This window comes from Juglans regia, chromosome 8 (assembly GCF_001411555.2).
Source record: "Juglans regia cultivar Chandler chromosome 8, Walnut 2.0, whole genome shotgun sequence".
NCBI lineage: Eukaryota > Viridiplantae > Streptophyta > Magnoliopsida > Fagales > Juglandaceae > Juglans > Juglans regia.
This window is the reverse complement of record NC_049908.1, coordinates 29730779-29747660: the sequence shown is the minus strand read 5'-3', so window position 1 is coordinate 29747660 and position 16882 is coordinate 29730779. Positions and strand designations below refer to the sequence as shown.

Here is a 16882-nt window from a genome sequence, read left to right as displayed (position 1 = left end):
AGAAAAACTCATGATTGTTTAAACCACGTAAGTACGTAAAACCACGATGTCTCGCGAGTTGTTTAAGAGATAATTGCAACATCTTTTTTTCTCCTGTTAGAAAATTCTCTAGCTATTCATCATGTGCTAATGAGTTTAATTATTTGTACGTGAGCGATGTCTTGTACTACGTACTCATGCTGATCTTGGTTAGTAAATTTGTTCTTGATCGTCTATGCCAATAAATGCAAGTTTTTTGAACTGATCATGATCATCATCAACTCGTGAGTACTGATTTTTATTATTTTATTTTATGCTAGCTTTTTGAAAATCTTTGGAATATTTATCAGAGAACAACATGGCGAACGAATATATGCCAGCTGATCCAATTGTTTATGCAACGAGAGGGTTAGCCTGTGTTTTTGTGAGTGGCATAGATGCTTGTGCCCACAATCTATTTGGCATTCTCCGGGGAAAAGTATTTTCGTTATATGCACGGGAACTTTCTTTATTATTGACTTCAAGTTCATGATGCTGATCAGAGCACCAAAGAAATGCAGGTACGTACAGGGCCTTCGACATACGAGTAATGCTACATACAGTCGTGGAATGCGCAAACGCCGTGCAGTCGCTTTGAAAAAGAGTGGGGTCTACTATTAAAAAATTAATTTCTTTTCAAGTGGGTCTCTTATTTATTCACTTTTTTCAAAGCGACTGCACGGCGACTGCACGCTCACGACTGCAAGTATCATTTCTCTCGACATATATATCCACGTACAAGAATTAAAAACGATTGCGTTAGTTTAACTTATTTCTTCATTCTTGATAGATCAGAGATAAAGAGGAAGACATGAATTTGGCCGTATTATTAATGGGTGGAGGTCAAAATCAACCCAAAAGCAGAATATGATTCTTTAGATCGATAAGCTTAGAAATGATATATGATAGGTTTATTGGAGAATAGAATGTGAAGGCAAGTTACTCAACAAAGTGCATAGAGATTTCTATATATCAATTGCTGCGCTTCAGGCTTCGTTCCGTACATAAACTTATTTCAACTCATCATTACAACTTTTTCAAATCTCAACACAATAATAATATTAAAAAATAATATTTTAACAATATTTTATCATCTCAATTCAACTTAGTTTAACATCCGCCAGGTGTACACTTTCCTGGTGGATTATGGCTCACAATAATAGTTCATATGCTTGAGTACTGATTCAGAAACTGAAAACACCTTCGAACAGGCCTTTCTCCTGTGTTTCATCACAAAAAATTATGTGATGTTTATTGGGATTCCAATCACCTATTGGCTCCCGATTCCGGGGGGTGCATTTCGATTGGAAACTAAACAACCAAAACAATGTCGGGTCTTATACTCATGTGTTGTGATAAAAAAGAAAAAGAATCGGAAACTGTATAAGTTTTCCAGGAAGAATATATATGATGCTTTCAAATTTTCAAATGGAAGTTAGTGGAGGTCACAATCCATGGCTAGGCAGAATATGATTCTTCCACAGCTCTTTTAAATGGAGAACCTAAAAGAGAATCTCAAGATGTATGAGAAAAAGTACAACACTCCTTGCACATGCACCCATGCAGTATAGTTGGATCTTCTTTCATGTCACGTAAGCCCAAAAGGATCGAATACATTATTTTCCTATTTAAGGATATATCAGTTATGAGATCTTTACAAAGTGAGAAAGTATTCCTAGAGTTCTTTGAGGACACAAAGTTCAAAAGTTTTCACACATTCTTGATCATTAGCTAGCTAGCGATGTCTTGGTATAGTTATGGCAGCTACCCCAACAATTCTGGGGCTGATGAATGGAGCAAAGCAAGCCATGACTCCGACCATGTCTATCGACCTGTCATTGTTGATGCTGAGGGAAGGACATTGCCAATCATCGTGCGCACTACAAACCAAAGTACTGCGCAGATGGCCTACGCTGCCAAAGTTGAGAGAACAACTGAGCATGTTCGCATACCTTTGGTCTCAGACTACACATATGATTCCCCACCAAAGGTACTAAAGCCGGTGAAAAACGATAAATACAGATATAGCTCGCCACCAAAGGCCGTAGAGCCGGTGAAATCAAACTACGGATACAGACATAGCTCGCCACCAAAGGCCGTAGAGCCGGTGAAATCAAACTACGGATACAGACATAGCTCGCCACCAAAGCTATGGGTCAGACCTAGCTCCCCACATGAAGAAGAGCCAGAGGATAATACTCATTCATATAGAAGTATCTCCCCACCAAAGGTCGAGCCAATGAAGAATTACGGGTACCATGAGCCCCAGCCAGTACTGGAATATGGATATAAGGCACAGCCTGTGAAAGACTACGGATATGAAGTCGAGCCAGGGAAAAGCAATAACTATGCAGATGATAAATGGGGTAGGCCTTTGAGTCCAGCTCGTGATCGCCCACCGGAAGTTGAGGACTTGCTCGACAAAGTCCAGACTGAAGCTAGCCGACCCAAAAAGCTTGGATCTTTAGGTGTACCATCCCGAGGCCAAACTCCTCAATCAAACGTGCAAAATGGCATCAGTCCTGGCTATGGTGGATATAGTACTGATTACAGCAACAACTACTTGCAAAAGCCGAGTGGAAATATTACCCTTCGTAATAATGAGGATTATGACCACTACCGCATGAATGATAATATTCCAGGAGGCTGGGCTAGGCCAAGACCAACTAATGGAGCTACTGCGCTCAGAAAACCTACATCTGATATTGCCACAGCTGTTCAGAATTTGAAGGAAGCTGTGTTGGGTTTATCTGTCGCTAATAATGCTCCTCCACAGTCCAAGTACCCAGTTCCAATCTCAAAACAAGATACCTACCCAGAAACCATTGACAGCAGGGAAGCTGCAAGGAGGTATGGCAACTTCAATTTACCTCGGCCACGAACCACTGATGAAACTTACACCCCAACAATCAACAGTACAGAGGCTGCTAAGAAGTATAGGGGTGCTAATATTGCTTGAGCATCAAGTCAATGCTTCCCCGCACACTTACTAAGTCTGCTTGGGATAATCTGAAATGGAAGATGATTCATATCTACAAACCTATAGCTTGAATCTCAATTAATCAGTGCTTCTTGTGGGAGGCTTGTTTGGGAATATTAAAGTCTGTTTTTTCCCTTTTATTTAATAAGCCCGTCTGATCATGTTATCTTAATGGAATTTTCCCTGATATTATAATAAGCTTCTATTGTAAGCACGTATACTATAAATTTGAGGGGTTTTTATTTACTTTAGTGTCTATAAAATGTCTTTTTGTGATGTTTATTTCACTCTGCACACGAGTGACACATTGACATGACTAATGGACAGAGACCATCTCTTGTATGCGTAGTTCAGCAGACGTACAAATCATCTGTTAATGATCTTGTTCAACGTTAGAACATCGGTGATGTCATTTGTCTCGTACATAGATACATCAATTTAATTGAAAGGGAAGGTGAGACTCTACCTCTAGCTAGGCTAGCGCTAAACGCTTCCAGCTTGTGATCACGGTTGCTTGCAATGATACGTGCTTCAGGCTCAGGCATTTCACAGTCAGTGTGCAAATAATGCAACTGTGTAATTTTGTCATTTGTAATTTTTTGTACAACTGTGTAATCACTTGTATATAAATCAATGGAAATGTACACTCTAATATCTCATCCTGTTAGCATTTCTTAAAAACATCTTTATGGTACCAAAAGTGATAGGACGATAGAGAGAATTTCTTTTCCAATCATGTCAAATTCCTCCAACTCCGTTCCTCATCTGATGAATATCCCTACCCAGTTACACAAAATATATCCAGTTTTGTGTCTTTACGTCTCACCTCTTCCAACTTTCTACTGCAGAAAACTCGATTGACCAACATCTTAGAAAGCTATGATCTTCAAGGCATTCTAACGGGCGAAACTCGCCCACCTCCAGACAACATTCAAACTGGAGACTCTGCTCCTCAACGCAACCCTGCCTACCTGAAGTGGACGGAGTTACAACGATAATTTACCCGAAGGCTGCTACAGGTTTGGCTAAGTTACAATGATAATTTGCAAGATATGATGGATGTTTATGAATTCAAGTGGATTTTCAAATTTTAGGCTGATCAGTTGGAAGAAATGAATGAGTAGTAGGAATATCATGTAATGATTGAAAAGGCTCATTAGGAATTGGAGACTCTAGTAATATTTGTATCTGTAGTGTTGTTAGGATCATTTGATTGAGAAGTAGGAAACTTGAGTGTATGAGACTGAAGGAACTCATCTGATTGAGGAACAGGTATCACAATAAACTCAGTGGGAAAAATACTGGATGTATTAAAAGAAAAAATGGACTCACGAAAAATAACATCTCCGGACAAGATAATGGTATTGTTTTCCAAATCATAGAGTTTATAGCCCTTGGTACCATATGAATATCCAAGAAAAAGACAAGGACGCACTCTAGGTGCAAATTTTGAACGATTGTGAGATAATGTGGAGGCAAAACATAAGCATTTAAACACCCGAAGATGAGAGTGGTTAAGTGTTTGTGAAAATAACATTTCATATGGTGTTTTGTTAGACAACAAGGAGATGGTATTTGATTGATCAAATATGTTGTTGTGAGGATACACTCACTCTAGAAAGCAAGAGGCAAGTTGGCATGAAATTTAAGGGATTGTGCAACATTTAGAAGGTGCTAGTGTTTACATTCAACTACAGCATTTTGCTGAGGTGTAGCAACACATATTTGTTGATGTAAAATACCTCTAGAAGAATAGAAATCTGGCATGTCAAACTCAGCTCCTTTGTTAGTCCGAATTGTTTTGATATGAATATCCAATTGTGTATCTATGAGTTTGAAAATTTTCTGAACCAAAGACGAGTATTAGATTTACTTTTCTTAAGGTATACCCAAGTGCAATGAGAATGGTCATCCACAATAGAAAGAAAATAGCGAAAACCAGTAATTGATTCAACAGAGAAGGAACTCCAGATGTCACAGTGAACAAAATCAAAAACTTTATTACTCACAGTATGACTATTATTGACTGGCAAACTTTTATGTTTTGCCAATGGACAAACACTACAAGAAAATTTGGAAGAAGTACTAATATCAGGAATGGATTTTTGTAATGTTCGTATCTTATTTGAAGAGGGATGTCCTAGCTTTAAATGCCAAAGATCGAAAGAAGAGAGATTTACAGCAAAAAAAAAATGCTAGAATTCGTAGCTGGAGCTTGAAAACTATCTTGTAGCAGATATAGACCAGCCACTTGTTTAGCCACTTTAATCGTCTTCCAAGAGTGTAGGTCCTGTATGAAGCAAACTTTAGCAAGTCTTTTGACTGATATGAGATTAAAAGACAAAGATGGGACATAGAGAACATTGTGTAGGACTAAGGAATTAGATATTTTCATAGTACCAACATATGTAATAGGAACACGTGCCATTTGGTAATTTTACTGAAGTATTGACAAGTGAGGTAGTTGAAGCTAGGTGAGAAATAGAACTGACCATATGGTCAGTGGCACCGCTATCAATTATCCAAGAATTAGGTTTACTAGAAACCTAATTGGAGTAAAAAACAAAAGGTAAAGTCATACTTGACAGCCTAAAAGAAGATGAATCGGAAGGTAAATTAGAAGGGCTCATAGCATTCATTTCTGTGGGTTGAGATGATTGTGAAGAAGATTGAAGAAAGGCAAGAAGATGACGACATTGTTATTTGGAGAAGATGACGGTATTTGAATTCATGGTTGCTTCATCATGGCCAGTATAAGATAAAGAAACTTGATTTACAGAAGATGTTTTGGTTCTTGGATTCTGATGAAATCCAGGCTGGTAACCATGCAACTTGTAGTACCTTTGAACTATGTGTCTAGTGTGGCCACAATGGGTACAAACAGGCTTAGAGCGTTGCTTAGGATAATGCTTGTTGTTTGATCCAGGAGAAACTATATTCTTGATGAGTAAAGCAGCCGATTTAGTCATCACAGAGGCTCCTACAACTTTTCGCTATTTTTCTTTTTGCAAAGTGAGAGACAACACCCTATCAATGGATGACATTGGATCCATTAATAGGATCTGTACTCGAATATGTGCAAATGAATCGTTTGAACCCATCAAAAATTGAACAACATATTCCTTTTCATGTTGGTCAATCACTATTTTTAAAGCCCCATCAGAACACCCTGGGTTACAAGAACAACTACGAATTGGTTTTACAGTAGAAAATACATCCCACACAGATTTCAATCTTGTGTAATAAGAACTCACAAAAGATTGATCTTGAGCCAAAGAAGCAAGATCTTTCTTGAGTTGAAACAGACTAGGACCATTACCTTGAGTGAATCTAGTTTTCAAGTTTCTCCAAACTTCTTCAGCAATTGGGGTACTGATAAGACTGACAACAATTTCTTTGATAAGAGAATTAAGTATCCATGAAAGGACCATATTGTTTCAATGAAACCACAAAATATACAAGGGATCAGAGTGATCTACAGGTCGAGAGAAAGTTCCATCAAGTAAACCTGTTTTGTTCTTAGTATTAGGAGCTGTCAACATTGATATGCTTCATGTATAGTAATTCTCACCATTTAATGGCTGAGAAACTAAAATAGAACCGAGGCTTTCTCCATGAAGAAGAAAATAGGGATTTGAAAAATCCTCTAGCAGAGAAGTAAGGTTTGATGCGGAAGCCATACCAGAGTTTGACGTGGAAGCCATATCAGAGTATATTGCTCTGATACCATATCAAGGAATCAACCCAGTAGACCTTGTGTATTGAATCACAAAAACGAGAGAAGTGCAGAAACTTGTGCAAGAACACAGAAAACATGGAATCTTGATTGAGAGAGAAAGTGCTTGTATTGTATTACTTGATAACCAAAGTACATCTACCGAGTCACTTATATACACAAAGTAATTAAAAAAGTAAAACGAACTATGCTAACTGTTTTTTGTATATTACACGTGTAGCTTATATGCCAGCTTGACTTATATAAGTTAATAAACAATGCCGCTGGAAATGGGGAGGAAACAGTCCTAAAGAAAAGGAAGGTGGAGGAACCATCTCAGACTGAGGAAGCAGCAGAGACTTTGTCTACCAAGAAGAAGAAGAAAGCTGATGCGGGTGAAACAACTACTCCAGTTAATGGAATGACCATGCGAAACCAGAAGAGGCTGTGACAAAGGAAAAGAAAAAGAAAGAAGAAAGATTTGGCTAAGGATGCTAAGGTATTGAATAGGGATGAGAATGTTTTTGTCTGTGAAAAGCAGAAGAGAAAGCATGCCGAGCAAGAAGAATATGAAATACCAAGCAAGAAGAAAGAGAAGAAGAAGAAGAAAAGAAAGGATTAAGTAGTTCTTGGTGGCACTCGGTAATTTTTTTTGTAAAATTCATTTTTCATTGCTTGTCCCGTTTCTATTGTGTGGTTTTAAGTTATTTCTAGTGTATTGATCTCTAACCTATTGTGGACATGAATGTTGGATTGTCATCCTATAAACAAAATAATCTCAAACGACTTTCATAAAATTATGGACGATATTTATTTATAGTATATTTATAATATGTCTGTTAATGCTCTTATTTTATAATATATCACTAAATATTTATAAATTACATAAAGATTACATCGTTATTTAATTAATCAAAAATATTACGTTCTTATTAATAAAAAATTAGATTTTAATAAAAAAAATTAAATATAAGTTAAGCAAACGTGAATTGCACGTTATTTTCATTTAGTGTATATATATATATATATATATATATATATGATATTATTTAGTGTCAAATTTTACTTCTTTTTGATTAATCATGATGATCTAATTAATGGTTTATAGAAGAAGATGTCATGTGGATGTACCCATATTTTACATGGAAAAAAATACGAACTTTCAGGCTTCGTTAGTACAAAATTAATGAATATAAAACCAACTGCTAATCAAAACTTGCAGTTAACAATAATGTAAAATTAGTAGGCAACACATCGTAGCCTTCTTCCATCTAAAGACTGCAGCGGTAGTTAAATACCGACAAACTTGTTGATCTATATCGAATCTTTTCCTCTCATGTTTAAGCTCTCGGGCTCAGGCGCCCAGTTAACTTTCCCGTGTATTAAGGGATTAAAGCCCATGCCTATGAGAGAATTGTACCTGAGGAGGGGTTGACTTCTGTCTAAATAGGACGATCTCTGTTGCTGTTTTTATTCTTCTTGTCCGAATGGGAAAAGACGGCACAAGACACCAAGATGAAACAGAGCTCAGAATCACGCTGTCTGTATAACAAAGATATAATCACTGTAAAGTCTCTTTCCTTCTCTCTCGCTCGCTGTCTTAGCTATTATTTGATGCTCTCAGCAACTCATTTATTTTTTATCACTTTTGAAGCTCCTGTCTCTCTTTTTATTGGATGCCCAGATCAATTTTTGGCTCCAAATGATTCTTGGAAGCTCCGAACCATTGAAAATTGTATTTAATGTGCGATTTTCTCTGTCTTTCTTACATGGCTGAATGATTTTATATACTTCTACTCACATGGGTTTATTTTTATATTCATAAAGTTTCTTCTTTATGTGAAAATGGTAGTGATCAATTGAATTTCTTATGCTCCATGTTTAGGTCATATTCTTAGAGACAGCTGATTTAAGTCTTCAGGCTATTTATGAATGTCAAATTGGTTGATTTATAGTGATGATTCAATAGGTATATTATATGTGTTGTATGTGTGTAGACCATGTTGAGCAAGGTCTCATATGTGTACTGTTTGGGTGTGTAGACCATGTCGGGCAATGAGGCGTAGATTAAAGAAATGGGATGCGTTATCAGTCGAGATGTGTCATCAGGTATAATATCCGAGGTGAAGGAGGAGAGGACTCCAAGTACTCCGTCTAATAGGAAGGTAGATGATGTCGCAGAGGGGAAAGTAGATAGGAATGTTGTTGAGGTTGATAACGGGGGGAAAGAGGAGGTGGAGAAGGAGAAGGAGAAGGATTGTGGTGATGGGGGTCAGCGGGTGCCCAGGGAGAGAAGAAGGTCTAGGGCGAATCCAAGGTCAAGTAATCTACCAAAGCACTCACGAGGAGAGCAGGTTGCAGCCGGATGGCCACCATGGCTCACAAACGTGTGTGGGGAGGCACTTGGTGGGTTGATTCCAAGAAGGGCGGACAGTTTCGAGAAGATTGATAAGGTGGGTACCATTTCTTTTGAAAATGCTTTTAATTTGGGATGATAGAACGACTATCTTGAATCTTGAATAATGTGGCCATGGCCATTCTGCAATCAACAGCAGAAATTATGTTTATTTGGTTCTAAGATGGGGGAATGTGATGATGGGTCATATCATTAGAGATGCAATCTTCAAAACTGTCTTACATTAATTGCCTGTCACAAATGATGTGGCAATGACAGGCTTGAAATCAATGCAAAATGTTCATTATTATTTGTTAAAATGAAGGGGAAACAAGACGGTCACTGGAGATTCATGATTATAGTGTTAATTATAGTTTATAATATTTGTGCTTTTGATTTCTTTTTCTTATTGGAATTTCTCTTGTTTTAGATTGGGCAAGGAACATATAGTAACGTGTACAAAGCTAGAGATATATTGACGGGTAAAATTGTTGCACTAAAAAAGGTTCGATTTGATAACTTGGAACCTGAGAGTGTGAGATTTATGGCTAGAGAAATTCTCATTTTGCGGCGTTTAGATCATCCCAATGTTGTGAAGTTGGAGGGTTTGGCTACATCAAGGATGTCTAGTAGTTTGTACCTGGTCTTTCAGTACATGGAGCATGATTTAGCTGGACTTGCTGCTAGTCCTGGAATTAAATTTACAGAGGCTCAGGTTTGACCATGTCCTTGGAATCTGAACTTTACAAGATCTTTTCATACACGTCATAATTTCTTCCTGTCAGTGCAGGTAAAATGTTATGTGCATCAATTACTATCTGGACTTGAGCACTGTCACAACCATGGAGTGCTTCACCGTGACATTAAAGGATCAAATCTTCTTATTGACAATGGTGGGATACTAAAGATTGCTGACTTTGGGTTGGCTTCTATCTTTGATCCAAACCACAAGCGCCCCATGACTAGTCGAGTGGTCACACTTTGGTATCGACCTCCTGAACTCCTTCTTGGGGCTACCGATTATGGAGTGGACATAGACCTATGGAGTGCAGGTTGCATTTTAGCTGAGTTATTGGCTGGGAAACCAATTATGCCTGGCCGTACAGAGGTCGCCACTTACTTTCCTGTCTCTCTTTACTTCATTTTCAGTATCATATATCAACTCTCTACTTCAATTTTGGTAGAATTTACTTATATTTGTTGAGCTGTGTTCTCCAATTAATTTTATTTTGAATATTTATCCCTTGTCTTATATACTCTATGTCAAATGGTCAACAGAAGGCAAAGCAACACTTTTTTTTCCTTTATTTATTCAATGGTCAACAAGAGGCAAAGCAACACACTTGTTTTTCTCTTCATTTTTTTCTTTAATTTTCAGTGATTTGCTCTCTGTTGCATGTCATAGTAATGGAAGCCTTGCAATCCTGTATAAATTGAAGTTCTGTTTATTGGTTGAGCACCTCTTTTTCCCCCTGTTGTTTGCTGCATTTTGAACATAAATATGTGATGACTATTATCAGAGTGGCTCTGATATCTTTACTGCTCACTTAGGTTGAGCAACTGCATAAGATATACAAACTATGTGGCTCACCTTCGGATGAATACTTCAAAAAATCGAAGTTGCCTAATGCAACCTTGTTCAGGCCCCGAGAGCCTTACAAAAGATGCATTAAAGAGACGTTTAAAGACTTTCCTCCATCATCCTTGCCCCTTGTTGATACTCTTCTTGCAATTGATCCAGCAGAACGGCTGACGGCCACGGCTGCATTGAGAAGTGAGGTGAGTCTTGACATATTCATGACCAATCTTTTTCAATTGACATGCATGATTTTATTTTTTCCCTTGATGATCATGCTATCACTTATCGATAAGTCCTTTATTTATTTAGATAAACTTGACAATTTGAGTGACTCTTGAATTCTTTATTTATGCTGGTTGCTTGCTTTCCGTAACTGTTTATGAAACTGAGCGCTGTATTCCTTTAAATAAGTTGAGCAAACATAAAGACGCGCATTACGAAAACTAAAAGATTATTAATTTTAAATAAAAATTAATAGTTTATTTAAATATATTGTTTTCTTTTAATAATGTTAAGTTTAAATAGGAAATATTAATTCAATTAGATATAGTATTTTTCATTTAAGAAGTTTAACTTAATGACATATATTACATACTTTTCATTTGATAATAGCACAACTGGGGAGTGGATGATAAGCCTTTATAGGACTAATTTTCATACCATAAATGAGATGGTTGATGATGTGGCTTCATAGGAGCAAAGTCCCATGCTTTGAAAATTTTTTAGTATATAGATAAAAATTTGTTAAAGGTCATGTTCTTCGTTAACTTATCAAAAAAAAAAAAAGGTCATGTTCTTCATCATTTCTGCTTAGCTATCTTGTAACAAGATGCACCTGTCCTTAATTATTGATATGGGAGTCTGGTAATCTGCTTTGGAATTAACCCCTAGGGGTTGGCTCAAGTGGTAAAGGCCTTAGGCTTAGGGGTATGCTTCCTCTAGGTCTAAGGTTCAAATCCCCTTGGGTGCAAATAATCTCTAGGGGCCATCGGACTGGGGGATTTTTCTCTTGAATTAACCGAGGTGCACTTGCAGGAAATTCCTTACTGAGGGCCTGTGCACCCCTGAGATTAGTCGGGACTTTGTTCCAGACACCCGGTGCCAAAAAAAAAAAACTGCTTTGGAATTGGTTTTCTGTTGGAACTCTTAAACTACAGATTTTGCCGACTGTATTTTCATTTGTACTACTCAACTAAACCGAACTAAGTCTTAAGTTTAACCAACTCAAGCTAATTGGGTCAAAACCTGTACTTAAATATCTGAAATTTACCTCTAGAAATAAAGTATCTGCTGTTGAAACATTTGGCCTACTGATGATTGTTCTTCACTTGGATGGAGTTTTGTACTAAATATCTTGTTCTATATTATTTTCACCTTCTGCTTTCGTTTTGTACATTCCTGGTCTTAAAAAGATATGCCTATAGGGGCTGGCAGTGGCAGTTTTGCTTGCTATACAAAACTCGGTTTTCCTGGTACCCATGGTAATCAAACAACTCTGTTTTATTCACCCTAAGTGAAATGATAGGCATCACAAGCCCTCTACTTCGACCTAGATAGGTCTTATCTCTTGTATATCATCCGGTGTACTTGGGCTATGCCTATCTTTATTAATAATATCATTTACTTATATAAAAAAAAATGATAGGCATCACAAGGGTGATACTAAGTCATTTAAATGGTATTGAGAATCTATAATTTTGATCATGCGAGCTTGTTACATGCTTAATTTATTTCCTCTAGACTCATCACTTGTCTGGTATCTTTCTGAAATTAAGCCTGTGTGCTACCAATTTTCCTCTTTTCTCAACTTTTGACAGTTTTTCACAACCGAACCTTATGCTTGTGAACCGTCTAGCCTCCCACAATATCCCCCCAGCAAGGAAATGGATGCTAAACGACGGGATGATGAAGCTCGGAGGTGTGGATGCTTTACATTCAGTTTTTTTTTTTTTTTTTAATATTATAAGTAGCTTTACTTTCAGTTTATGATACTTTGCATTCTGTTTTTTTTATAAGTAGCTTTGCATTCAACCTGTGGGGTAGTATCCTTTGCCATGGCATTATTAGGATTTTATATTTATTGCTTTGGTTATACTGCTTAAGGGCATAAGCAACCAGATTTTTTGTCTGGCATTCTGGCTTTCCTTCTCTCTCTCCCCCTCCCCCCCCCCCCCTCTTCTTCTCCCCCAAAACAAATGTTAGTAACCTGTTTTAAAATTCAGAATTGTTCTTCATCCTGGTAATTAAATGTGTACTACCATATATACAATCATGCAAAGTTAAGGCCTCCCTGCCGTATTATTTAGAATCAGTGAACATCAACGGTCATTTTGGTGATTTTATTGCACTATGTCTCCATTTCTGCTTTTTCCCCTATCTTCACTTCTCAGTGTGCATTGATTGTTGATCTGTTAACATGTTCCATGTCAAAATTCTTTCCTGTCGTCGGTATGGACATGGATAGAAATATGTAACTGTGAAGATTATTAACCTTATGGTTGTGCAGATTAAGAGCACCTAGTAAAGTCCCGGCTGAGGGTGCAAAGAAAACACGGACACGTGGTCGTGCTGTTAGGGCATTTCCTGCTCCAGAAGCCAATGCTGAGCTTCAGTCTAATCTTGACGTATGTTTGATAAAATCTTCTATCATCCATATACATTTTTTTCTTTTTCTTGTAGCTATGCTAATTTAGCTTCTAACGTATTTCATAAACTTTAGCTCTAATGGTAGTATCCTCTCAAGTTGATAACCATATTATGATATTACAACCCTATTTGTGCCCCTCTCAATTCTCTTATTGTCCTTTAGGTACTTGATTTGACACAAATTATTGTGCCCTTCATCAAAACTATAATTTTGTGGGAGTTTAAGATTTGAATATTGTGGTCTCGATTAAAAAATGGCAACATGAGATTTGCACTATTTTGTCTTTTTTAGGCTTTGACAATATTTTAGTATGCTGGATTTGGTAAGAGAGAGTGGTGAATGGAACTTTACGTGTTTTGGAAGAAGAAGTTCTTGTAATTTATAATGATTCAAAGAAGCTTCAATTGCAACGTTGATTAGTCCTTTTGGAGTATAACTATTGATGTGATTTGTACTTTTCATGAGTTCTTACAAATGGTATTAGAGCCAATTTCAACCAGAAGTGTGGGACTTGAGCCATACCACATACATTGTAATGGTTTGGTGAGGGAATTTAAATGGGGAGATTGTAATACTTGGGATTTATTATGAGATGGTGGTGAATGAGATCCTACATTGCTAAGGAGAGAGGAATTTGCATGGCTTATAATGATTTCACGGAGCTCCAATTGTAATATTGACTAATGGTACCTAAGCCAATACCAACTACAAGTGTAGGACTTGAGTCGTGCCACCGACATCGGAATAGCCAGACAAGGACGACAAAGATCTAAGATGAGAGATTGTAACACTCTTGATTTAATACGAGAAGGTAGTTATTGAGATTCTATATTACTTGGGAAAGAGAAGACGTTCTTGCGCTTCATAATGATTCAAAGGAGCTCTAATGGTAACATTAGGTAGCCGTTTGGAATATATAAGCTTATATATGTGGCTTAAGATTTTCTTGGATTGTTATAATTATTTTGTTACGTTTTTTTGTACTAATTGCCATTTGTTAGTCTCATATAATTGATAGTGTTAATAAATGGCTCTAAACAAGTTGAGAAGAAACTATGAAGTGTTGCACTATATGTTCCTCTTCTCAAAATGTATCTTGTTCTCTCTTCCCCCGTGAGGTGAGCTACCAAAGTGTCTTTCTTAATAAGCAGATACAGTGTTGATTTCCTGAGTACTGTTAATTTGCTAAAATATCAGTCAGTTAAAAAGAGCTGTATATGTAAAATGAACCAGATGGAGCTCAAGGCGTTTTGAATTGAACTTGCCATTGAACAAGGCAACAAAATGTAGGTTTATTTGATTTATATGAGCTTGGGAAAAGCTCAACTTCCTTATATTTGATGAAGCAGCTTAGGCTCCTATTTTTGCACTCATCTACATGCATACAAGCCTGTTAATTTGACCAAGTTTTGAAGTCACTTTTGATCAAATTTAGGTTTTAGTTCTAGTTTATGTTTCTTGACTTTCATCTTTGTTCTGAAACAGAGAAGGCGTCTTATTTCTCATGCAAATGCAAAAAGCAAGAGCGAGAAGTTTCCTCCACCACACCAAGATGGACAACTCGGCTTCCCCTTGGGAGCATCAAATCGTATTGATCCTGCAATTGTTCCTCGAGATGTCCCATTTAGTTCAACCTCATTAACTTATTCAAAAGAACCACTCCAAACATGGTCGGGTCCACTGGGTGACACGGGTAGAGCTCATGCTCCAAGGCGGAAAAAACATGCTCCAGGTGACGAACGAGGGACCATCAAAACCAGAGACAGGAGCTCACGAGGATAAAAGATCGAGTGCTCGTAGTAAATGAAAGAAAAACATGGCTTAAACTTGAGTGTATAGATCAAGATGTAGATTTGTTTGCAATGCATTTCCTATTAAACTCAGCCTGGCTTCTTTTGGCATCAAAAGATGTAATTGATTGGTTAGAGGTAATTTTTACTCCTATTGTCCCTTACTTTTTCCCTCAATAAGATCAGAAAAGAAATCTGTTCAATTGCCGGAACAGTGGAAAATTCTTGTACTATGTATGTCTTGATTTATTGTTTTGTCTCCAAGTTTCCTGTGTTGAAAACGGGAGGGATTCTACTTGGAAATTTATACCCTTAGAATAGTAAAAAAAAGATCTAATAAATGTAGTGCACTGTGAAGCCATATTCTGTTGAGGAATAATCTCACATTGTCTGTGGGTAAGGTCTTGAGCGTGTTTATAAGAAACGAACAATTATCTCTTGTTGAACCGGTTTTATGAAATGAATTAGGCCTATGAATTTCTTCATAGTATTAGGTTCAGGACGAATGATGGTCCATATTACTTTCACAGTGAGAAGGATCAGAAAAAATTTTGGCCTGCTCGTAAGGGATGTTGAAGAATAATATCATATTATCTGTGGATAAGGTCTTAGACGTGTTTATAAGGAATGATCAATCTTTTCTTGTTGAATCGATTTTATGAGATTAATTAGGCTTATAAATTTCTTCATATTCCCTACATTAATAATGAGAAAATAATAAATATTATACTCTTATTTCACTCGGTATCCATTAATAGTGGACAGACAATGTCACATTTATATAATATAAAAAGAAATGGAATGAGACTCATGTAGTAAATAACTTTAACTTTTAATAATAACAAAAGAGAGAGAGAGAGAGAGAGAGAGGAGAAGAAGAAAAAAAAAAAAAAGGAATCCCAAGGTTTATGTCACAAGAACTAGAGCTGCACAATGACATTCTTTTGTTTGAACTTTTATAACTTTCTTTGCAGACAGCAGTTTTGGATAATTCGACTATGAAAACTGACCCCATAAGAGCAATCTCATTGAATTAGTCAAAATTAAAAGACAATTTTGATGAATATAAGAGATATTTAATTTTTGACTATTCTATTCATATAAATTTTCATATTGAAATAACTATTTTTTCATTATATAATAATAAAATAATATAAGATGAATTTGATTTTAATTATTCACATCAAATCCCCACATTAGATTATACATTTATTCATTATATGGTAATGAAAAACTAATAATTTCAAAAATATTTAATTTTTTTAATTATTAATTTATTTGATTTTAGCATATTTTACTATTCTACTTATTATATATTAATTAATAATCATGTTCTTATTAAATTAATATATCACTAAGTCAAATTAATATATTAATTGTGATAAAATATGTGATAGGAAGAAAGAGAGAAATAATTAATAAAATATATATTTGATGTATGTACAGTAACATTTAAATTTGAAAAAACTTTTGAAAGTCATTGAAGCTATATTTGAAATTTGACTAATTCAATATGAACATATTTTACTCTTTAATAGTTAAATACTCATTGAATTTAACTAATCTAATGAGAATTTGACTAGTCATGTTAAAAACCACTATTGCATTTATGAATAGGTAGATGATGAGTAGACACGAACATTGGGGGCCTTTCCAAGTAGGTACGTACACGTGATAGGGATGCATAAAGCATTTTAATTTTCTGATCTTTATCCCACTTGACGCCGATCGATCATGCACACAAGGCGGGCAGCACCT

The 16882-nt window shown here is 36.4% G+C and overlaps 3 protein-coding genes across 6 annotated transcripts in view; all 3 read left to right on the top strand.

Moving 5' to 3' along the window:
* The window catches only part of LOC109004516 (probable disease resistance protein At4g27220), a 963953-nt gene that overhangs the window by 658886 nt on the left and 288185 nt on the right, over positions 1-16882 (top strand). The gene's annotated exons all lie outside the window — the stretch shown is intronic.
* LOC109004483 lies at positions 1658-3280 on the top strand. Of its 2 annotated transcripts, none has more exons than XM_018983042.2 (2): positions 1658-2042; positions 2097-3280. In XM_018983042.2, exons 1-2 carry the CDS (start codon positions 1760-1762, stop codon positions 2975-2977), a joined length of 1164 nt encoding a protein of 387 aa, XP_018838587.1. In that variant the 5' UTR covers positions 1658-1759; the 3' UTR covers positions 2978-3280. The 2 variants fall into 2 exon arrangements, with proteins under 2 accessions (XP_018838587.1, XP_018838588.1); XM_018983043.2 differs by having other exon boundaries at positions 1658-2113; positions 2168-3280.
* LOC109004472 (probable serine/threonine-protein kinase At1g54610) lies at positions 7958-15357 on the top strand. Of its 2 annotated transcripts, XM_035693293.1 has the most exons (9): positions 8021-8279; positions 8368-8457; positions 8756-9166; positions 9539-9823; positions 9899-10216; positions 10660-10887; positions 12505-12605; positions 13194-13311; positions 14820-15357. In XM_035693293.1, the coding sequence occupies exons 3-9, from the start codon at positions 8789-8791 to the stop codon at positions 15114-15116; spliced, it is 1725 nt and encodes a 574-aa protein (XP_035549186.1). In that variant the 5' UTR covers positions 8021-8279; positions 8368-8457; positions 8756-8788; the 3' UTR covers positions 15117-15357. The 2 variants fall into 2 exon arrangements, with proteins under 2 accessions (XP_018838565.2, XP_035549186.1); XM_018983020.2 differs by lacking the exon at positions 8368-8457 and having other exon boundaries at positions 7958-8279.

Coding starts and splice junctions, on each gene's coding strand:
- LOC109004483 (XM_018983042.2), top strand. CDS start 1,760: ATGTCTTGGTATAGTTATGGCAGCTACCCCAACAATTCTGGGGCTGAT. Junction 2,043..2,096: donor GAAAAACGATAAATACAGAT/ATAGCTCGCCAC, acceptor ACGGATACAGAC/ATAGCTCGCCACCAAAGGCC.
- LOC109004472 (XM_018983020.2), top strand. CDS start 8,789: ATGGGATGCGTTATCAGTCGAGATGTGTCATCAGGTATAATATCCGAG. Junction 9,167..9,538: donor GTTTCGAGAAGATTGATAAG/GTGGGTACCATT, acceptor CTCTTGTTTTAG/ATTGGGCAAGGAACATATAG. Junction 10,888..12,504: donor CGGCTGCATTGAGAAGTGAG/GTGAGTCTTGAC, acceptor AACTTTTGACAG/TTTTTCACAACCGAACCTTA.